General features: G+C 43.3%; 1 protein-coding gene and 1 non-coding gene across 2 annotated transcripts in view; one reads left to right on the forward strand and one right to left on the reverse strand.

Annotated features, from left to right (window-relative positions):
- Positions 1–24813, forward strand: part of SRCIN1 (SRC kinase signaling inhibitor 1) — a 211176-nt gene that overhangs the window by 137090 nt on the left and 49273 nt on the right. Inside the window, exons 3-7 of the mRNA XM_040437242.1 lie at positions 6590–6785; positions 6900–7098; positions 8091–8184; positions 21340–22172; positions 23470–23562. Of these exons, the coding sequence (XP_040293176.1) occupies positions 6590–6785; positions 6900–7098; positions 8091–8184; positions 21340–22172; positions 23470–23562 (1415 nt within the window). The remainder of the gene's footprint in view (positions 1–6589; positions 6786–6899; positions 7099–8090; positions 8185–21339; positions 22173–23469; positions 23563–24813) is intronic.
- Positions 11310–11381, reverse strand: TRNAC-GCA. The gene has a single exon. It is a non-coding gene; the product is annotated as a tRNA-Cys (tRNA).

Raw genomic sequence — 24813 nt, forward strand, 5'->3', positions numbered from 1 at the left:
TGTCCACCCAAAATGTGGAGAGACTGACCTTTTGTCAAGATAAATCAGGCGTGGATCAGCCAGGATTTCCAACCACCAATTTCTGATGCATCAGACTAGATCATCCATGGTGTCACACCAACACTTTGATAAAAGAGACCGGTTTCTTCTGACTACCTGCCTCAGCTACTACTCTGATGCTGCAACCTGGCTGATGCCACACATCTGATGCCAAGTGCTCCTTATTTCACCCACTTTTGTCAGCCGGTACTATTATTGCCACCCACCTCCCCACTCTGTTACCAGGTCACTTTGTGGTCTCCTGATGCAGCTGCTGCTACTGCCATCTCCAAACTATGTCACCTTGCCACTCTGTGGTCTCCTCTTGCTGCTGCCATATCCACACTGTCACCTTGCCACTTTGTGGTATCCTGCTGCTGCTGCCATCTCCACATTATGTCATCTTGCCACTCTGTGGTCTCCTCATGCTGCTGCTACTGCCATCTTCACATTATGTCACCTTGCCACTCTGTGGTTTCCTCCTGATGCTGCTGCTACCGACATCTCGACACTATGTCACCTTGCCACTCTGTTGTCTCCTCATGCTGATGCCATATCCACACTATGTCACCTTGCCACTCTGTGGTCTCCTCATGCTGATGCCATATCCACACTATGTCACCTTGCCACTCTGTGGTCTCCTCATGCTGATGCCATATCCACACTATTTCACCTTGCCACTCTGTGGTCTCCTGATGCTGCTACTGCCATCTCCACACTATGTCACCTTGCCCCTCTGTGGTCTCCTCATGCTGCTGACATATCCACACTATGTCACCTTGCCACTTTGTGGTATCCTGCTGCTGCCATCTCCACATTATGTCATCTTGCCAGTCTGTGGTCTCCTCATGCTGCTGCTACTGCCATCTCCTCATTATGTCACCTTGCCACTTTGTGGTATCCTGCTGCTGCCATCTCCACATTATGTCATCTTGCCAGTCTGTGGTCTCCTCATGCTGCTGCTACTGCCATCTCCTCATTATGTCACCTTGCCACTCTGTGGTCTCCTGATGCAGCTGCTGCTACTGCCATCTCCACACTATGTCATCTTGCCACTCTGTGGTCTCCTCATGCTGCTGCCATATCCACACTGTCACCTTGCCACTCTGTGGCCTCCTGATGCTGCCGCTACCTCCAAACTATGTCACCTTGCCACTCTGTGGTCTCCTAATGCTGCTGCCATCTCCACACTATGTCACCTTGCCACTCTGTGGTATCCTCCTGATGCTTCTGCTGCTGCTACTGCCATCTCCACACTATGTCACCTTGCCACTCTGTGGTTTCCTGATGCTGCTGCTGCCATCTCCACACTATGTCACCTTGCCACTTTGTGGTCTCCTCATGCTGCTGCTACTGCCATCTCCACATTATGTCACCTTGCCACTCTGTGGTCTCCTCATGCTGCTGCCATCTCCACACTATGTCTGCCACTCCGTGGTATCCTGCTGCTGCCATCTCCACATTATATCACCTTGCCACTCTGTGATCTCCTCATGCTGCGGCTACTGTCATCTCCACATTATGTCACCTTGCCACTCTGTGGTCTCCTCATGCTGCTGCCATCTCCACATTATGTCACCTTGCCACTCTGTGGCCTCCTGATGCTGCCGCCACCTTCAGACTCTGTCATTTTGCCACTCTGTGGCCTCCTCATGCTGCTTCCACCTCACCACTATGTCATAGAGCCACTCTGTGGACTTCTCATTTTGTTCCCACCCTCCCCACTTCATGACTGGGCCACTATTTTGCCTTTCGGCCTGGCTGACATAATGATTTATTTGACCTTTCTTCTGATTTGTCAGAAGGAAGGAAAAATGAGATGCACAACCGATCCTGTCTGTCTAGCAGCTGTAAGGCCTGTATGGTCCCATCAGGATTGGCTTATGATTTGGTAGCCAAAAGCAGGAGTAGGTGCAAAACACAGAAGACATGCAAATATTCAGTTCACGTGTCATCTCTGTTTTAGATCCACTCCTGTTTTTTTTGGGCATTATTTACCATGGCATTTTAGGTCTCTCCACCAATCTCTCGTCTCCTGTCCCCTTCAAGTTCCTTCCATCTCCTCTTCCTTCCAGCCTCTGAAGTTCCTTCCAGCTACTCCTCCTTCCAGCCCCTGAAGTTCCTTCCAGCTACTCCTCCTTCCAGCCCCTGAAGTTCCTTCCAGCTACTCCTCCTTCCAGCCCCTGAAGTTCCTTCCAGCTTCTCCCATATGCCAAAGTATGGGTCTTTTATCCCTTAAAAACTATCAACCCCCTTCCTTGTGAACGACTCATATCGCATATCCGTTTTTTGGTCAATCAGTTATTTTACCATTTTATGACACTTCGCCCTTATTTACACATTTTGGGTGCCTTTTTTTCACTACCAATCAGGATATGTAAGAGGTACCGGATCCCCAAAAACCTTTATCTGTGAGAATCAGAGTAAGACATAAAGAGCTAGCTACATACTACTGAAGTATATAACCATTCAGATATACAGTCACCTCCCCGTATGTCTAATTCACACAAATAAATCCCTCATAATATATACAATATAATGCACATATATTATATCTAAAACCTGTATTTCTTACAATGTGGGCATGAATAAATAAACATCTTATGAGTTTTGTCACTCTTCTGAAATTCAAGTTTCTCGTGTCCCAGCATTTTTCCAAGACTAGATTTTTTCTTGAACTATGCAGATGTCCCATTAGAATTCTGTCGCCTGTCTCGTCTTCTGTAGTGGTGGCAATCTGCTTCATATAACATATAATGGAGCAATGTTTCAGAGACGTCTGAATTGATAACATACCTGTTATTTGTGGGGCACTCTGCTACTGTTTATCTATGCTGACTATGTTAGACCGTGGCAGGGACCCAAATCTATTGTAAAGGTGGCAGTTGTCAATTTATTCATCCGTTTCCAGGAGGAATAACCAAGTCTTTACCAAAACAAACTTCAAAATGCATTGTTTTATTTAATAGTATTATTAAATAAATTAAGAGGAATAGTTCCTCTACCACTGATGATAATATCCAGCTGTCTTTTACATGTTGCATGATATCTGCCCTGTTATATTTCATGTTTTCTTACTACTATCATCCTTTTTATTTGTATGGTATATTACGGCAGTGATATTGTAGCACAGGCAGATTAGAAAACCTGTCACAGTTTTTATGTCTAGTTTGGAAAATGAGCAGTCTTCCTCATTGTAGCCTGCAGCGCTGTTGCTATCCTCTGAAATATTTACACTGTATCTGTAGTAGGTGATGTTTTAGCAAGTTCTTCTTAAGTTAGGAACCTTGGGGGCTTGTGTGTACAGTGGCAAACACATCCTAATGACATTTGCTGTAGCAGAACATTAATACGGAAGTAGCATCATTTTTTACAAAATGAGACTGGTAATAAATCTGCCATTCCTTATCGCAGTAGTTACGGTACGTTGTATTGCCCCAGCCATTAGATTGATCATCCTGTGTCTCTGGTGGGGTGCACTGGCATTTCTAATGACATTAAATGCACACATCCTATTCTTGTATTTGCATCTCTTGAATATGCTATTGTAGTAACGCTCTGGGGGTTCATATTTTTGCAGAAAAATAAATGCAAAAGCCATTGCACAATAACAATAAAAAAAATAGTATAGAACATCTGGCAAAAATTATGAACCCATTATAATCAATAGAATCCATCAGGCAAAAGGTGTCCAGCCTATGCGGTATCTAGCGATTCCGGTTTTCTGTTTCTACACCAGGAATTTTGCAACATATGTGAACTTAGTCTAAAAAACAAGGTCTTTGGAGGTCCAGAGATTATGTGAAAATATTTTGGAAGGTTAGCTCAGCAATATAAGGAGGGGACCTATTGTAGGCAGCGTAGAATGTTGTTAATACTTTTAACTAAATCTGCTGGGCAATGAGGAGCCAGTGAAGGAATTGGCAGAGTGCTGAGACAGAGGAGAACCAAGGAGAGAGGTGGGCAGTGGAGTTGAGGATGGATTGAAGGAGCATGAGGGTGTTAGATGGGAGGCCAAGAAAAGGTAGTCTTGGCAGGTGAGCATAATGGTGTGCACTAACATTTGAACAGATTCAATTAATGTTTTTGAGGTGAAAGTGGTAAGGGCTTGCATGTGTTCTTTGAAAAACTGTGGAATTAGGTTATCCTGAGACAGTGAACTTGTGGGACTGGGAAAAGTGTATAGCTTTTAACTATAAGTGATAGGTTTGGTGGCGGATTGAGTGAGATTGGAGTGATGATGATGACGTCGGTTTTCTTCATGTTGAGTTTTAGAAAGTGATGTTAGAAGAAGGATATAGATGATAGGCATTGTGGGATTCTGGATAGCAAAGAAGTGATATTTGTTCCAGCTCATCAGCATGAAGGTGTAGATGGAAAAGAGTAGGGATTCCAGGACATAGCCTTGATGGATACCAACATAGAGAGAGCGAGATGAAAAGGTGGTGTTGTGTGGGATGCATTAATTGTTCAGTTACTGAGATATGAGGAGATGCTTACAACAAAGTTCTCCAAGCCTTTACCCAGTGTTCTCATACAGTCCTGATCAAAAGTTTAAGACCACTTGAAAAATGGCAAAAAATCATATTTAGCATGGCTGGATCTTAACAAGGTTCCAAGTAGAGCTTCAACATGCAACAAGAAGAAATGGGAGTGTGACAAAACTTTTTTTGAGCATTAAATTTAGTGAAAACAACGAATAAACTGAAACAGGCTGTTTTTCAGCTGATTAAAAGTTTAGGACCACACCTCCAAAAAAAAACTAAACCCCCCAAAACAGAAATGCAACTTCCAAACATGAACTCAGTAATGAGTAGCTCCGCCGTTATTGTTTATCACTTCTAAAAATTCGTTTCGGCATGCTTGATGCAAGCGTTTCCATGAGGTGAGTGGGAACATTTCTCCAAGGGGTGAAGACGGCCGCACGAAGGCCATCTACTGTCTGGAACTGTTGTTCATTTTTGTAAACTTCCCTTGCCATCCATCCCGCAAAGGTTCTCAATTGGATTTAGATCAGGGAAACACGCAGGTTGGGCCAAAAGAGTGATGTTATTCTCCTGGAAGAAGGCCCTTGTCCTGCGGGCATTGTGTACTGTAGCATTGTCCTGTTGAAAAACCCAGTCGTTACCACACAGACGAGGGCCCTCAGTCATGAGGAATGCTCTCTGCAACATCTGGACATAGCCAGCAGCTGTTTGACGCCCCTGCACTTCCTGAAGCACCATTGTTCCACTGAAGGAAAAAGCACCCCAGACCATTATGGCACCATCAGGACCATCAAGGTTAAATTTTTTCTCATCAGAGAATAAAACTTTCTTCCACCTTTGAATGTCCCATGTTTGGTGCTCTCTTGCAAAGTCCAAACGAGCAGTTCTGTGGCGTTCAAGGAGACGAGGTCTTTGAAGACGTTTTTGTTTTTGAAGCCCTTCAGTCTCAGATGCCGTCTGATGGTTATGGGGCTGCAGTCAGCACCAGTAAGGGCCTTAATTTGGGTCGAGGATCATCCAGTGCCTTGACGGACAGCCAATTGGATCCTCCGGCTCAGTGCTGATGAAATTTTTTGGGGTCTTCCACTTGACTTTTTTGTTCCATAACCCTCAGGATCATTTAAGAAATTCCAAATGATTGTCTTACTGCGCCCCACCTCAGCAGCGATGGCGCGCTGTGAGAGATCCTGCTTATGCAGTTCAACAACCCGACCACGTTCAAAAAGAGAGTTTTTTTGCCTTTGCCATCACAACGTGTGACTACCTGACAGAAAATGACAATGAATCCACATCTTTGCACAGATTTGGCCTTTTAAAGGCATGTGGTCCTAAAATTTTGATCAGCTGAAAAACAGCCTGTTTCAGTTCAATCGTTATTTTCAATTAATTAAATGCTCAAAAAATGTTTTGTCTCACTCTCATTTCTTCTTGTTGCATGTTGAAGCTGTACTTGGAACCTTGTTAAGATCCAACAATGTAAAATAAGATTTTTTGCCATTTTTCAAGTGGTCTTAAACTTTTGATCAGGACTGTAGTTGTGGCTTCCCTCAAAAATAGTCCTCTACTGTTCTGTATTCAAAATTACTTACATTAAAACACTCCATAGTAAGAGAGGATAAAAAACCAAAACCTACGTTTCTGGTTGAAGTAGGTTACTGTAAGTGCATGGCCTAAACAAATACTAAGGGGGTCATTTATCAATCTGAAATATGCCTAACTGCAATCTGTGACTTCTCCCTGTTCACGCCAGGTCTAAAATTGTGGGCGGGGAAGAGGACGGGGCAGCAGGACCTTCTCCTTTGCCATTTTTATGCCTGTTTTAGGCGTAGAAAAAGGCTTAAATGTAAGGCAGCTTTAGAACTGGAAGTTATCAAGAGGTCCTTACCTCTTCATAACCGTGGCAGACCCCCCTCCAGTTTAGGTTTTTATTGAGACCGGCGTCTAAAACGCCAGTCTTAATAAATGTGCCCCTTAATTGTTATGTAGGAAATATGGAAATTGTCATTGGTTTGTGTGCAGATATCAAGGGTAATGGTATAATTCCATACTTCTTTGGTTTGCAGACTAGGAGCTCACGTCATTCCCAAAGCTCCCAGCCCGGCCTTGCAGATCAAGCATCCAAATTGTCCTTTGCTTCAGCTGAATCCCTGGAGACCATGTCTGAAGCCGAGCTGCCACTTGGTTTTAACAGGATGAACCGTTTCAGGCAAAGCCTGCCTTTGTCTCGATCCACCAGCCAAACCAAACTACGTTCACCAGGTCTGTGATCAGTTGTATAGGAGATAAACAGTAGAAGATTATGCGCTTACATGTAGTGTGATGTTATACTGCTTCTTTGTAGAGTTAACATAGTGAATATTACTCTTCTTCCAGGTGTCTTGTTCCTTCAGTATGGCGATGAGACAAGACGGGTGCACATCACTCATGAAATCACCAGCATGGACACATTACATGCTCTTATAGTGCACATGTTCCAGCAGAAACTCACCATGGGAATGTTGAAATCTCATAACACGGCTATACTAATCAAAGACGAGTCCCGGAATGTCTTCTATGAATTGGAAGATGTCAGGTATGGATCAGGTGTGGCTGTAGACCAAGTAGTGACCGTTTGGTAAGAGGTCATCAAAGAACTGAATGATGCCACACTGGGATGTCCTCTGGAAAGTAAAAGTGGGTGAATATATGCTTGCCTCTTACATGAGAGCTGGGTACATTCATGTGCAGCTGAGTGTTCTCTCCAGATTTACCTTGAATTTCACCCTTGGAGAACTATGTATTATTTCCCTGGTGGTAAAACTGCAGGGAAACTGAACACTTGCTGTCCTTGTCAACATTTTACAGCTGATAGCTGGGGAATTCAGCAGCTGGAACCCCTGTGATCAGGGTATGGTCAGGGGACCCTTGTATAAAGCTGAAAATCAATTTAATAGATCTCCGTCTTGTAGACTGAATTCTAATTCAAATGAACAGAATCTGATATTGGGTCAGATACATATAAATATACACAACTCTTCTGTAGTACACAGATCACACCAAATTGATTAAGGACGTTATATGGTTCTGGTTCTACTGTTAAGAATGTGCTCATGATATTTAGGCTGGGGCTACATAGGGGCATAAGTTGCATGACAGCAAGTCTCAAAAGAGTTACACGACCACAAATATGTGCAACTGGTCTGCAACTTGCTGTTGCCCTACTATTTTGCTGTAAAAAATAAACCAAATCGCTGGAAGGTCGCAGGCAAGTATTGTGGTTTATAATGGCAAAGTCACGTATGACTTGCAACAAAAAATCCAACAACGTTATATTTTTTTGGGACGGTTGTGCGTAGTATCAGCTCGCATGACACATTGAAATGCCATAGACAAACATTGCATGCAATGTCACCATCTCCATGCCCCTGTGTAGCCCTAGCCTAACAGTGACCAAGTAATTCATCAATTGACTAAACGGAACTTTATAACTGTACATTAGAACATCATGGCCTCTTTTTTTCTTGGGTGAACAGTTGGACTTTACTTACTAACCTCTAAATGTTTATTTTTTTTACTTTTTTTCAGAGACATTCAGGACAGAAGTATTATAAAGATCTACCGGAAGGAACCCATTTACTCCTCGTTTCCTGCTCCTCACATCACCAACGGGGACGTGAGAGTAAGCGGAAAAGACCGCTGGTCAGACTGCTGTCACCGGCTTTGGCTGGGTCTGGGCTGGGGGCTGGAAGTAGGTGGCAGCAATTGCTCCCAGCCCAGAAGCATGTGTGTCCTTGTGTGGAATGGGAGCCGTGCATGTGCATGACTGTTGTTTGTCTGTACAACCAGATTGCTTCTATGTGAGGGATTCAAGATCTCAGCACGTTGGATGATTGTGTGTGTATACTGTTACGTGGGATTTTTGGGGTTTGACACTATATTATATATGGCTATTCCTTGCCTCCATATTACAGAATTGGAAATTGTCTTTGAAAGAGGTTTTCCCACAACATACATTTGGGTATATCCATGGGCGTAGCTATAGGGGGTGCAGAGGTAGCAGTCGCTACCGGGCCCAGGAGCCTAAGGGGGCCCAAAGACCCTTGTGCCACATAAGAAGACACACAATGCATTGAGGGAAGGGGGGCCCAGGCTGAACTATTGCATGAGCCGTTAGCTACGCCCCTGGGTATATCATAAAACTCTTAGCAATTTGTAAAGCATTGACTGCTTTGAGTGTCTCGGAGGAAATCAGGCTGGACCATTAAAGGCTCATGCACACAACCACGCTCAGTATGGGAAACATGGCCTGTGTGTTCAGAGGATCCGCCGTCCGTCTGGGAGATGGGCGTGTTTCCTGGACTGAGGGTGTGTGCATGAATCCTAACCATAATGGACCTAACCAGGTGTCTCGTGAATGAAGCATGGCTGATCTAGCCTGGAGCTAAAGGGGCAAAGTTCTAAGGTCCATTCATTTTTGCGATTGCTAGTGATATGTTTTGCTGGATTCAACCGATTGATTAGACTCTACACTATTTCCCCATGACAAAGCTGACGAAAGGTCCGAGCAGGAAGTGTTGTCTTAGAGGGGACTCATTATCCATAATTATCCATATTTCTCTTGATCCCTATATGGATTTTGATGGCACTTTCGATATGCCTTGCGTAAGCTGACACACAGATTAACTCTTAAAGTGCCTACAGTTACAGTATGTTTCCTGGAGCAGAACAGCACATAAAAATTGTTCCAATCATTATTCCAGATCAGAACTGGCAGATATCAGCATGGGAACCTATTATGGCGGTACCTATATTTGTAATCTGCCCAGAAAATCATTTCAGCTTGGTCAGTCCTTTTTCCGCCTGATTCACCACATTTCCATTGGTCTGTAAACCATTGCTATGTTACCTTAGCCATGAACACTCATTATCGGTCAGAGCAGCTAGGTAATATGTTCCTTGTCAAGAAGTACACCTGTAGTATATGCCCCGGCTCATGTTTATTCTAGGCTGGAATAGAAATCACTTATGCCGGATAAGCTGTGCTAAGTTGCATCTATGCAGTTTATTTGCATTAAGTCTACCTTTTGCTATCCTGCGTAGAGCATTGTGTATCCAGCAAGTCATGGAAGAAGTCTCGTTCTGCATACATTAATACTTTACCAGTCACTCTCATGAAACGCTTGTCGGTGCTAATAAGTCTTCTTTCAGAGAGCTCCTCTCACTCTCTGCCCCCATGTTCCTATTCCTATCGGTGGAGACTGGAGGTGTGATCCTGCATACAAATGTCTGCAGCTTCTTCACATCACAGGAATTTCCCTTCTCCTGCATAATGCACATTTCATCACTGTCAGGAGTATGGGAGATGGAGGTGGCAGGTAATATGGTTCAGACTTTTAATTACTTAATATGTCGTGTGAAGAACCGTGCGGCTAACTGTGTACAGAGGCATTTATGGAAATATATTTAGATTAGGAATACAGAAGTGAACCGTATTGCATAGTATTCCTGAGCAAAGCCTCTTCTATACGCTACATACATGCGGTTTTACTTTGCAAAGCTTTTTTAGGATTTAAAGGGGTTTTCCATGATTTTGATGACCTATTTTCAGGATAGTTAATTAATACAAGATCGATGAGGGTCCAACACACTGCACCCCCACCAGTCAGCTGTTCCCTGCAGCTTCCGGCACTGGAACTACCGTGTTTCCCTGAAAATAAGACAGGGTCTTATTTTATTTTTTTCTCTGAAAAAAGGGTTAGGGCTTATTATTGGGGTAGGGCTTATTTTGGCTCCATGAACATATTTTATATAGACACATGCCAATTACAGAACAGTCCCTGGACAGTGTTTATATTAAATATGACTATAACCCCCCTCATCCATAGGAATTAACCCATATACTGCAGTACATGGGTGCATTCCTATGGATGAGGGGGGGGTTATAGTCATCTTTGCCACACATTTTTTATTCTGGTACCATATATTGCCCCTGAGCTGTCCTTACCCAAGGGACCTAGGCAGCAATCTACGGTACCAGGGAGAGCAGATACGGCACGGGAGAGATGTAGGGAGCTCCTCCATGCAGAGGAGAGGAGAAGGAGATCCTCCTGCTGCCTCCTTCATGTAAGTAAGAACGTGCGGGCTGGCGGCAGTACAGGCCATACAGAGAAGCCACCAGCCCGCCCAACGTCAAAGTGAAGGGAAGCGCGGGCTGCCGGAATAATTTAGCATTTAGTGAAGGCTAATTCACTGAAGCCTGAAGCCTGCTGCTGCGCCCGCCCACAGTTTCATGGCAGCTCAGGAGCCATTTGTGAACGCTCCTGAGCTGCTGCAGCCCGCACATTTCCCCTGCCTTCCCTTTATATAAAATAAAATACGGCTGTATCTAGGGCTTATTTTTGGAGTAGGGCTTATATTTTAAGCCTACTCCAAAAACCCTGCATAATAGCGCTAGGGCTTATTATCGGGGTAGAGCTTATTTTCGGGGAAACAATGGAACAGGAAGAACAGCTCTGTTCAAAGTGTAGTGGCCATGCTGGGGTACTGCAGCTTAGCTCCCATTGAATTGAATAGGCGCTCAGCTGCATTACCCAGCTTGGCCACTTCACTTTGAACGGAGCTTTGTTTCCTGTTCCCTTCACAATGCTAGTTCCAGCGACAGAAGCAGCAGGGAACAGCAGATCAGTGGAGGAGCAATGTGTCGGACCCTTACCGATCAGATATTAATAACCTATCCAGAGGATTGGTCATCAATAAGATAATCCCTTATTAGTCCCACCATGGGGAAATTCACCAGAAATTTGAAGGGGGCACCCAGATTTGAACCAGGGACCTCTTGATCTGCAGTCAAATGCTCTAACACTGAGCTATACCCCCTCCACGTCAATATCAGAAACGGGGTGAAATGGGATCATGGGGAGTATATACAAATCCAAGGGTGAATTCTGTGGCAGATTGAGGCTTGTTTCACATTTGCGTTTACAATCTCCGGCAGACTGTTCCGGCAGGGGAGCAGCCTGCCGGAGATGTCCGGATCCGTCCCTGCCGGAATCTACAGGACACCTACCGTTCCCCATTATAGTGCTGCGGTAGGTGTCTAGCCGCTTCTCTGTATATTTGCCAGGTTGCAACCGCATCCCTGCCAGTCCCATTATAGTGAATGGGGCCGGACAGCGATGATCTTGCTTCCGGCAATGCCAGAATGCAGATCCCGTAGGCTGTTCCCTGCCGGAACAGCCTGCTGGATCTCTCAAACGCAAATGTGAAACAGGCCTTAGAAGCAGCATAAAGAATGCGCCATCTGTATGTGTTGGCAGCTAGAGATGTGTTTGGTTAACTTAATGAACATACATGTACAAAACACAGTCTCTGTGTGCCAACATGTATGTATGTATGTGTGTAATAAGGGAGGATGTGTGCTGTCTAAATACAGTATTGTAAAAGGGGTTCACAAGGGTACTATATTTTGAGTAAATGCTTTTTGTAGAGCTAATACATCTAGGCCCAGATTTACTTATGCCTGGATTCTGGCTCTACATGCTTGCATCACATTTATCAAAGCATGTAGAGTATGGGTTTCGTACATTTTCTATAGATCTTTTTTCCATACATTCGGAGAGCTGAGCAGAGCCGATGAAGGTGCTGAGTGCTCAGAGCAGTGCTTCTTCCCCTGCATGTTTTTGTTACAAAGTTCCAGGTATCCTTTAAGTGTTCTAGACACTTTTTTAGACTAGTCTGATAAGGGGCATGGCTGACTGGAAGGGGTGTGGCCACTGAAAAGGGTGTGGCTTAAGTCATAAGCATATGTGGCAAAAAATGCACCAATTTTAGAACAGAATTCTGGCATAAAGTAAGCCAACTAATAAGTGGCATAAGCTTAAATCAGACCATCTAAAGGTGCACCAGCATCAACCACTATGATAAATCAGGCTTGTTTTAGACTAAACTTGACACTGTCTAAAAGTTGTAATGAGTGTGTGTTGAGAGGCTGCTTGAAGTGTATATGCACCATTAAAGTGCATGTATGGAGGTCTGGACTTGATGGATTTGCTCTGAGCTGTGTATGGCATGCATGTAGGGCTGGATCAAAGTCTGTGGAGGCATCAGGGCAGAGGTGTGTAGATCCACTTCTTAATATTTGTCAAGAATGTAATGAAAGATAGCATTGCCTAAATTAGACCATCATAAAGTGCCAAATAACAGTAAAGGCCCCCCATACTCAAAAGAGAAGAGTTGGCCGAGCCATCTGTATATGGGGTCCTGTTGAATTTCAATGTTCAGTCTTTTTGTTATCGGGGAAATAAGCCACCATCAGAGGTGTCTTTCCATTAACAACACATACACGCTCCAATCTGAGAATACATGTGTATGGGGGGCCAGGAGAAGCGTGCCTACATGATAGTGCCTTACAGTGTGCATATAATAGTGCATTAATAATGTGTGTCATATAGTATAGTGCCCAAACAATATGACAATTTATTTTGGTAGCACAGTTAAACACAGGTTTTGTAACGAGACTTGATTAACTAATCGGATGTGGTTTTTGGCTGCTGAACACGAATATGATATTGAAAATGCGAGATAGGTTCTTGTTTGGAAGTTGCAGAGGGAAAAAGGATAGAACACTATCAGGGGATTTAGAAGTCACAAATTATGGTGCACACAGCATAATTTTAGACTTTTTGAGCTTCTCGACACTTTTTTAACCACCTCAGCCCCCCTAGCTTAAACACCCTGAAAGACCAGGCCACTTTTTACACTTCTGACCTACACTACTTTCACCGTTTATTGCTCGGTCATGCAACTTACCACCCAAATGAATTTTATCTCCTTTTCTTCTCACTAATAGAGCTTTCATTTGGTGGTATTTCATTGCTGCTGACATTTTTACTTTTTTTGTTATTAATTGAAATTTAACGATTTTTTTTTGCAAAAAAAATGACATTTTTCACTTTCAGTTGTAAAATTTTGCAAAAAAAACGAGATCCATATATAAATTTTGCTCTAAATTTTTTGTTCTACATGTCTTTGATAAAAAAAAAATGTTTGGGTAAAAAAAAAATGCTTTGGGTAAAAGTTATAGCGTTTACAAACTATGGTACAAAAATGTGAATTTCCGCTTTTTGAAGCAGCTCTGACTTTCTGAGCACCTGTCATGTTTCCTGAGGTTCTACAATGGCCAGACAGTACAAACACCCCACAAATGACCCCATTTCGGAAAGTACACACCCTAAGGTATTCGCTGATGGGCATAGTGAGTTCATAGAACTTTTTATTTTTTGTCACAAGTTAGCGGAAAATGATGATTTTTTTTTATTTTATTTTTTTTCTTACAAAGTCTCATATTCCACTAACTTGTGACAAAAAATAAAAACTTCTATGAACTCACTATGCCCATCACGAAATACCTTGGGGTCTCTTCTTTCCAAAATGGGGTCACTTGTGGGGTAGTTATACTGCCCTGGCATTCTAGGGGCCCAAATGTGTGGTAAGGAGTTTGAAATCAAATTCTGTAAAAAATGACGAGTGAAATCCGAAAGGTGCTCTTTGGAATATGGGCCCCTTTGCCCACCTAGGCTGCAAAAAAGTGTCACACATCTGGTATCTCTGTATTCAGGAGAAGTTGAGGAATGTGTTTTGGGGTGTCATTTTACATATACCGATGCTGGGTGAGATAAATATCTTGGTCAAATGCCAACTTTGTATAGAAAAATGGGAAAAGTTGTCTTTTGCCAAGATATTTCTCTCACCCAGCATGGGTATATGTAAAATGACACCCCAAAACACATTCCCCAACTTCTCCTGAGAACGGAGATACCAGATGTGTGACACTTTTTTGCAGCCTAGGTGGGCAAAGGGGCCCATATTCCAAAGAGCACCTTTCGGATTTCACAGGTCATTTTTTACAGAATTTGATTTCAAACTCCTTACCACACATTTGGGCCCCTAGAATGCCAGGGCAGTATAACTACCCCACAAGTGACCCCATTTTGGAAAGAAGAGACCCCAAGGTATTCGCTGATGGGCATAGTGAGTTCATGGAAGTTTTTATTTTTTGTCACAAGTTAGTGGAATATGAGACTTTGTATGAAAAAAAAAAAAAAAAAAAATCATCATTTTCCACTAACTTGTGACAAAAAATAAAAAATTCTAGGAACTTGCCATGCCCCTCACGGAATACCTTGGGGTGTCTTCTTTCCAAAATGGGGTCACTTGTGGGGTAGTTATACTGCCCTGGCATTCTAGGGGCCCAAATGTGTGGTAAGGAGTTTGAAATCAAATTCTGTAAAAAATGACCTGTGAAATCCGAAAGGTGCTCTTTGGAATATGGGCCCCTTTGCCCACCTAGGCTGCAAAAAAGTGTCACACATCTGGTATCTCTGTATTCAGGAGAAGTTGAGGAATGTGTTTTGGGGTGTCATTTTACATATACCGATGCTGGGTGAGATAAATATCTTGGTCAAATGCCAACTTTGTATAGAAAAATGGGAAAAGTTGTCTTTTGCCAAGATATTTCTCTCACCCAGCATGGGTATATGTAAAATGACACCCCAAAACACATTCCCCAACTTCTCCTGAGTACGGAGATACCAGATGTGGGACACTTTTTTGCAGCCTAGGTGGGCAAAGGGGCCCATATTCCAAAGAGCACCTTTCGGATTTCACAGGTCATTTTTTACAGAATTTGATTTCAAACTCCTTACCACACATTTGGGCCCCTAGAATGCCAGGGCAGTATAACTACCCCACAAGTGACCCCATTTTGGAAAGAAGACACCCCAAGGTATTCCGTGAGGGGCATGGCAAGTTCCTAGAATTTTTTATTTTTTGTCACAAGTTAGTGGAAAATGATGATTTTTTTTTCATACAAAGTCTCATATTCCACTAACTTGTGACAAAAAATAAAAACTTCCATGAACTAACTATGCCCATCAGCGAATACCTTGGGGTCTCTTCTTTCCAAAATGGGGTCACTTGTGGGGTAGTTATACTGCCCTGGCATTCTAGGGGCCCAAATGTGTGGTAAGGAGTTTGAAATAAAATTCTGTAAAAAATGACCTGTGAAATCCGAAAGGTGCTCTTTGGAATATGGGCCCCTTTGCCCACCTAGGCTGCAAAAAAGTGTCACACATCTGGTATCTCCGTACTCGGGAGAAGTTGAGGAATGTGTTTTGGGGTGTCTTTTTACATATACCCATGCTGGGTGAGATAAATATCTTGGTCAAATGCCAACTTTGTATAAAAAAATGGGAAAAGTTGTCTTTTGCCAAGATATTTCTCTCACCCAGCATGGGTATATGTAAAATGACACCCCAAAACACATTCCCCAACTTCTCCTGAGTACGGAGATACCACATGTGTGACACTTTTTTGCAGCCTAGGTGGGCAAAGGGGCCCATATTCCAAAGAGCACCTTTCGGATTTCACTGGTCATTTTTTACAGAATTTGATTTCAAACTCTTTACCACACATTTGGGCCCCTAGAATGCCAGGGCAGTATAACTACCCCACAAGTGACCCCATTTTGGAAAGAAGAGACCCCAAGGTATTCGCTGATGGGCATAGTGAGTTCATGGAAGTTTTTATTTTTTGTCACAAGTTAGTGGAATATGAGACTTTGTATGAAAAAAAAAAAAAAAAAAAATCATCATCATTTTCCACTAACTTGTGACAAAAAATAAAAATTTCTAGGAACTCGCCATGCCCCTCACGGAATACCTTGGGGTGTCTTCTTTCCAAAATGGGGTCACTTGTGGGGTAGTTATACTGCCCTGGCATTTTCCAGGGGCCCTAATGTGTGGTAAGTAGGTAAATGACCTGTGAAATCCTAAAGGTGCTCTTTGGAATGTGGGCCCCTTTGCCCACCTAGGCTGCAAAAAAGTGTCACACATGTGGTATCGCCGTATTCAGGAGAAGTTGGGGAATGTGTTTTGGGGTGTCATTTTACATATACCCATGCTGGGTGAGAGAAATATCTTGGCAAAAGACAACTTTTCCCATTTTTTTATACAAAGTTGGCATTTGACCAAGATATTTCTCTCACCCAGCATGGGTATATGTAAAATGACACCCCAAAACACATTCCCCAACTTCTCCTGAGTACGGCGATACCAGATGTGTGACACTTTTTTGCAGCCTAGATGCGCAAAGGTGCCCAAAGTCCTTTTAGGAGGGCATTTTTAGACATTTGGATACCAGACTTCTTCTCACGCTTTGGGGCCCCTAGAATGCCAGGGCAGTATAAATACCCCACATGTGACCCCATTTTGGAAAGAAGACACCCCAAGGTATTCAATGAGGGGCATGGCGAGTTCATAGAAATTTTTTTTTTTTTGGCACAAAAAAGCGGAAATTGATATTTTTAATTTTTTTCTCACAAAGTCTCCCGTTCCGCTAACTTGGGACAAAAATTTCAATCTTTCATGGACTCAATATGCCCCTCACGGAATACCTGGGGGTGTCTTCTTTCCGAAATGGGGTCACATGTGGGGTATTTATACTGCCCTGGTATTCTAGGGGCCCTAAAGCGTGAGAAGAAGTCTGGAATATAAATGTCTAAAAAAAATTACGCATTTGGATTCCGTGAGGGGTATGGTGAGTTCATGTGAGATTTTATTTTTTGACACAAGTTAGTGGAATATGAGACTTTGTAAGAAAAAAAAAAATAATTCCGCTAACTTGGGCCAAAAAAATGTCTGAATGGAGCCTTACAGGGGGGTGATCAATGACAGGGGGGGTGATCAATGACAGGGGGGGGTGATCAATGACAGGGGGGGTGATCAATGACAGGGGGGGTGATCAATGACAGGGGGGTGATCAGGGAGTCTATATGGGGTGATCACCACAGTCATTGATCATGCCCCTGTAAGGCTTCATTCAGACGTCCGTATGCGTTTTGCGGATCCGATCCATCTATCAGTGCATCCGTAAAAATCATGCGGACATCTGAATGGAGCTTTACAGGGGGGTAATCAATGACAGGGGGGTGATCAGGGAGTCTATATGGGGTGATAACCACAGTCATTGATCACGCCCCTGTAAGGCTTCATTCAGACGTCCGTATGCGTTTTGCGGATCCGATCCATCTATCAGTGCATCCGTAAAAATCATGCGGACATCTGAATGAAGCTTTACAGGGGGGTAATCAATGACAGGGGGGTGATCAGGGAGTCTATATGGGGTGATAACCACAGTCATTGATCATGCCCCTGTAAGGCTTCATTCAGACGTCCGGATGCGTTTTGCGGATCCGATCCATCTATCAGTGGATCCGTAAAAATCATGCGGACATCTGAATGGAGCTTTACAGGGGTGTAATCAATGACAGGGGGGTGATCAGGGAGTCTATATGGGGTGATAACCACAGTCATTGATCATGCCCCTGTAAGGCTTCATTCAGACGTCCGGATGCGTTTTGCGGATCCGATCCATCTATCAGTGGATCCGTAAAAATCATGCGGACGTCTGAATGGAGCTTTACAGGGGGGTAATCAATGACAGGGGTGTAATCAATGACAGGGGGGTGATCAGGGAGTCTATATGGGGTGATAACCACAGTCATTGATCATGCCCCTGTAAGGTTTCATTCAGACGTCCGGATGCATTTTGCGGATCCGATCCATCTATCAGTGCATCCATAAAAATCATGCGGACATCTGAATGGAGCTTTACAGGGGGGTAATCAATGACAGGGGGGTGATCAGGGAGTCTATATGGGGTGATCACCACAGTCATTGATCATGCCCCTGTAAGGCTTCATTCAGACGTCCGGATGCGTTTTGCGGATCCGATCCATCTATCAGTGGATCCGTAAAAATCATGCGGACGTCTGAATGGAGCTTTACAGGGGGTAATCAATGACAGGGGTGTAATCAATGACAGGGGGGTGATCAGGGAGTCTATATGGGGTGATAACCACAGTCATTGATCATGCCCCTGTAAGGTTTTATTCAGACGTCCGGATGCGTTTTGCGGATCCGATCCATCTATCAGTGCATCCGTAAAAATCATGCGGACATCTGAATGGAGCTTTACAGGGGGGTAATCAATGACAGGGGGGTGATCAGGGAGTCTATATGGGGTGATAACCACAGTCATTGATCATGCCCCTGTAAGGCTTCATTCAGACGTCCGGATGCGTTTTGCGGATCCGATCCATCTATCAGTGGATCCGTAAAAATCATGCGGACGTCTTATGGAGCTTTACAGGGGGTTGATCAATGACAGGGGGGTAATCAATGACAGGGGGGTGATCAGGGAGTCTATATGGGGTGATCAGGGGTGATCAGGGGCTAATAAGGGGTTAATAAGTGACGGGGGGGGGTGTAGTGTAGTGTAGTGGTGCTTGGTGGGACTTTACTGAGCTACCTGTGTCCTCTGGTGGTCGATCCAAACAAAGGGGACCACCAGAGGACCAGGTAGCAGGTATATTAGACGCTGTTATCAAAACAGCGTCTAATATACCTGTTAGGGGTTAAAAAAAACACATCTCCAGCCTGCCAGCGAACGATCGCCGCTGGCAGGCTGGAGATCAACTCTCTTACCTTCCGTTCCTGTGAGCGCGCGCGCCTGTGTGTGCGCGTTCACAGGAAATCTCGCGTCTCGCGAGATGACGCATATATGCGTGACTGTGCGCAGGGCTGCCACCTCCGGAACGCGATCCTGCGTTAGGCGGTCCGGAGGTGGTTAAAGTGGTGATAAAGGGGGTGGGGCTTAGTGGTGGAGGTGGAGTCGACCATGGCCTGCCGAATGTACTACTGGTGTAAGTTGTAGCTCAAGTCTACGCCAGGCTGGCATAGATTTCAGTTTCCCGTGACGACTTACCAAAGATGCACCTAATTTATTAGGAGTCATCTCACTCCAGCATGGGAACTCCAGTTTTGATAAATCCCCCCACAGAGTATAATGAGATCTTTCTTTTATAAGAAAATGCATGTCAATGCTTCAAATACAAGGTCTTTTTGTTTGTCTCTCGTATTCTGTTTCTGGAGCGTCTCTTCTGATCACCCAGCGGTAATGTGCCAACATTGCAGGGCTCAATTTACCTTTGTAACACTTCTCAATGACTGCGATATCCTGACACCACAATTAAAGGGGTTGTCTGGGTTCTTCCCCAATTTAGCCCTTCTGACATGAACATCGGCGCATTTCATGCTTCGATGCTCTCCCTTGACCTGCGCTGCGTCGCACAACGTGACGTAAACGGCACTGATGGGCGGACTTTAGCACTGCCCTAGCAATTTTACAGGCTAGGGCAGCGCTAAAGCCCGCCCATTAGTGACGGTGACATCACCAGGCTCACTGCTAGGCAGAAGCCTCCTCCTAGCTTACCCATGGAGAGCCCGGTACATCACCGGCTCTCCAGAAAAAGCCATTGCCCTGCGCTGAATCTTGAAGTGCTCCAATGCTCATGTCAGAGGGGCTGAGTGGGGGAAGAAGGGGATATGTCTGGGTTCAGCTCTGAACCCGGACAACCCCTTTAATGGGGAAGATATCTGAATGAGAATATTCAGCTTTGGGGACATTTTGCAGCCCATTTTCTTGGATGCCGCTAGAGGTTCAACCACAAGCTAATGGAAATGTCTAACTCTTCTGCTGTCTTTCAACCTTCTCTTTTGCTCACCTTCAACCTGCTCTCAAATTTTCTCGTATTTATTTTTTTCCTTTTTCCCTCTCTAACTTCTAAACAAAACCAAACTTGCATTTTCAATGTCATTTTCAGCACCACAAAATGATGTAAAATGACTTAATCTTGTTTCCGTTACAGTCTCCTCATTTTTGTAGAGCAGTATTATAATTTTACAGTTCCTAGTAAATACTAGTAATGACCCTTACCGGTACATTGTGCTATAGACATGTACTACTTATAATCTTTATAAGGGCTCATTCCGACGGCCGAATGCAGTCCGCAAAAATACTGAATGCTATCCATTTTTTTGCGGATCCGCAAAAAAAATGAAACATGTCCTATACTTGTCCGTGAAAATCAGGACATGGCCCCATTGAAGTCTATGGGTCCGCAAAAATACTGAATGCTATCCGTTTTTTTGCAGATCCGTTTTTTTGCGGATCCGCAAAAAACGGATAGCATTCAGTATTTTTGCGGACAGCATACGGCCGTCTGAATGAGCCCTAATTCATTATGGTTTTACAGTTTGTCCGTAAAAAAAATTTGCTTCTGTGATTTTACGGTAAGTTGTCCAGTAAAAAGAAAAAATCTGGTTGGTAACCCTGTCCACTAGAGAAGTGGTTTATAGAGGACACACATGGATCAGCCAAGGAATTTTATTGTGGACAGGATAGTGGCCATTTCTGGTCCTGGTATCTGGCCCTGCATGTGTGTACATACATATCTATAAGCAGATAGATATGCTGCGATTTGTGGCTGCCTATGAGTGAAATTAATATTTCACAAATATGATTTTTAACGTTGGATGAATTATATGTGTCCTGTTTCACGTGTCTTGTGTATATGTGTTCATAAACCTGCATGAACATATTAGCAGTCCTCACAATGTGCATGTTTGTCTGTAGTGTAGAATTCAATTTATTTTCATCCTCTACTAGTTATTTTTTTCCCTTTCTGAGATATTGTACATAATTCTGTACCATGAAGCACACCATAGTCCTTTCCTGTGTAGATATACAGTGTATGTGTGAGTAGTTACTGCACTTGGTAGTTTAATTCATCATATCAAGATCATACCTTGACCTAAAGTATGATATTGCATAGTAGTAAATATTCATCCTTCATGCACGTCTTGCATGATATTAAATTCTTGTATTCAGAAGATTTTGGTCCTTCTGACCATGATCTGTAACTTTCCTTTTGCAGCGTGAGATGATGTATGGGTCCAGAGATTCTTCCCCTACTCAACGCATCAATAGTATGTCTCCTGCACCTCATATGGCCTCGGGATCCCCTCCTCCAGTACTTCAGTCCTCCTCCCCAGCACGCTCTCGCATGTCTTACAGTGGTGGGCGACCACCTTCTTATGCTGGAAGTCCCGTGCATCATGGGGACAGAATGTCTGGTCTTCCTCCAGCCCAAGGAGTCTCTCCTAGTCCTAGTGCTATCTTGGAGAGACGGGATGTGAAGCCTGATGAAGATTTGACCAACAAGAATGTGGTGCTGGTGAAGAATGAAGGACTTTATTCAGATCCTTATGGAATGGTCCATGAAGGAAGACTTAGCATTACATCCACTCAGTCCCTAGCTGGACTTGGGGACCCTTTCTCGTACCCTGGGGGGCTATACAAGCGTGGATCAGTGCGTTCTCTGAGCACATATTCTGCAGCTGGTCTACAGTCCGATCTAGAAGATGGAATGTACAAACCTAATTCTCAAATATATGGAGACACATATGGTCCTGGAATGGGTTTTCGTATCCCACCGTCCTCACCTCAGAAAGTGTCAGATGGAAGGATGGTGGATGTTAACCAGAGTCAAGGTCCCCATAGCCCTTATTCTGGACCTTCCAGCCGCTCCTCCCCCGTTCGCCAGACATTCCGCAAAGATTCTTCGTCTTCAGTTTTTATGGACAGCCCTGTTGGTAAGCAAAGGAATCCCAGCTCTTCCTCTGGCACCAATGAAATATTCCCTGGGCCAGGTGAACGTCCTCTATCTGGTTTCAGCTCTCCAGTGCCCACCAAAGAGGTGGAGACAAGGTGAGGACCTGTTAATAATACACCTCAGTACTATTAAAAAGGTGGTTGACAACACGAAGATATGAGTAGTGAAGAGGAACAAACTTTGCGATTAAGCAGTTGACAGTAAATTTTCAACTAATTTTGGGTCAATATTGAGGATAGAGTTGGTTGGAATAGATGTTCCACAGCGACATGGCCTTTTAGGGAACTGAACACAAGAAAGGTGGTAATAGCTCTGTCTCTGTATACAAAAGACCAAAATGTAGCGTTACAGGCTGCACCAATGTTACAGCTTTCAAGACGCTATTATATAAGTGGAGGCAGCAAACTATATAAATTCTTACCAGAAGGCAAATTGTGAAGCCACTGCTTTCTTTATACTCTTTGTAGTAATTTCATGTAGCCCTATACACATATATATCGTAGTAGAGACATTGTGAAGATTATTTAGTTATTACCTCAATAAAACCCTTAAAAGCATTATATAAGAATATTTCCATGGCTTCTCTGCAACCAGCGGGCTACACAATAAGATGAATTCTGATCATTAACACATTTCAGGGTATTAATAAATCAGCATGCCTTATGCCAAGATAGCAGTCCAATAATGAGATGTTTATTGCTGAATTCTTCTGGTGCTGCTAGCTCCTTCATAAATGCATCATTTATTAATTAACCTGATTAATGGTTCCACGCAGACATTCCTTCATTACTATGATCTGAGCCTCTGTAGGAGAGTCATACGTGCAAAGATCTCAGAGACCTTGCAAGAGAATGAGATCTCTGCAGCCACAGTAGAGAGGAGTCTTTATACTGTAGGTGGTCATACACATTAGTCTAAAGTTGACTCAAATGAACGATTTCATCCAAAACAATTGTTTGTCGGATGAAATTGAACTACAAATCATTATTTTAGCTGCCCAATTATAGACTATTATCGTCAAAAACAACGTTGGTCATGTTGAATATTTTTGACCAATAGTCGGATGAAAGATATTTCATTAAAAGAAATATTGTTCGTGGACAAAAGATCTTTTTTTTAAAAATGTTCCCAGAAAGCTCTTTCATCTCCCGATTTCATTGAACACATATGGGCAGTCTGAACAACTGCAATGGACTAAAGTGTGATAGCCGTGTCTGCCAACAGATTGTTCACCAGATGATTTTTCATAGGATGTTCAACCGTCAACCAACTATCCAATGTGAATGGCCAGTTTATTATTTTTATTCCTCCAGTTCCATATTTGGCTCTTGAATTAGAAATTAAAAGTATTTGACTTATGGAGATTAATGATCCTATTATTTTGTTTTGCAGAGAACGGATGGAAGCAATGGAGAAACAGATTGCTAGCTTGACGGGACTGGTCCAGTGTGCTCTCATGCAAAGTTCCCACAGTGAAAATCCCAGGTATAGAGCGGGAAGATACTGCCAGGGAATGAACACTGCATTATGGTCTGTTATGATCATACACATGTGACAGGCACTTCAGACACATGACAACTGGTTCATAGAACTTATATTGTAACCCTAGAACAGAGTCACATTCCATTAAAGCCTAGGTAGATGACCAGTAGATCAAAATTTTTGAAGGGTGCCAAGTAGATCAGTAATGCCTAAAGCTGGCGATACGCAAAATAAGTTGGAAGTGTAATGTGGAAATCCAGCTCACCTGTTGTTGCTATCCTGAGATTTACCCCTTGGTGCACGGAAAGTGAAGGTAAGACCTCGAGTTTGTAAAAAAAAAAGTTGATCCAGCACCTTGACAATTCTTGAGTGAAGATTTCTTTATTTCCAGCAGTGAATATTACAGTGGCAATAAAACACGTCCTCATCAGATACCGCTTTAGTCTCTGGTCAATATGGCAAGGCTGGTTAGAATCTGGGAACTTGGCTTCACTAGCACTGACAAGGGATTGCCTGAGAGGACAGCTGTCCTTAATGGGACATTTATCTTAAGTTTAAGCTACATATTAATGAGGATCGTGTGCTCAATTTTCTGTTAACATATGTGGTTATGACCTCCTTTGTGAGCTGTTTAAATAAATTACAGTAAGGATAGGGTGGTGTAGTCATCTCTCTGCAAGACAATGCTAGGGGGGGGGGGAGTTGGGTGAAAGTTAAATTTGTTATTTAACAAAATTTTTGTATTGCTCTGTAATGTCATTGCATCAGGTTTCTGTCCACGTAAATGAATGGCAGGATCTTGATCATTGTGTACTAATGTGTATTTTATTTAAAATCAATAAAAAAGATATATATTTTTTTTTTAAAGATACCGCTTTAGTCTACGCGTTTCGAACAAAGCATGTTCTTACTCATGACTATCGGACCAACTCAAAAAATCAACGTATATAAAGGTTTATTCCTCCCTCCCACATGGGCAGGGGGAGGAGAAAGACAGAAGAACATGCTTTGTTCGAAACACGCGTAGACTAAAGCGGTATCTGATGAGGGCGTGTTTTATTGCCACTGTAATATTCACTGCTGGAAATAAAGAAATCTTCACTCAAGAATTGTCAATGTGCTGGATCACGTTTTTTTTTTTACAAACTAGTAAGTTGTAACTTGGATCTTTGGTATGAACGATCACACCAGCAATATGCCAGACTAAAGTCACAGATCAAGCACAAATTTAAAAAAACATATATTGTAGTGCAA

This window comes from Bufo bufo, chromosome 6 (genome assembly GCF_905171765.1).
Source record: "Bufo bufo chromosome 6, aBufBuf1.1, whole genome shotgun sequence".
NCBI lineage: Eukaryota > Metazoa > Chordata > Amphibia > Anura > Bufonidae > Bufo > Bufo bufo.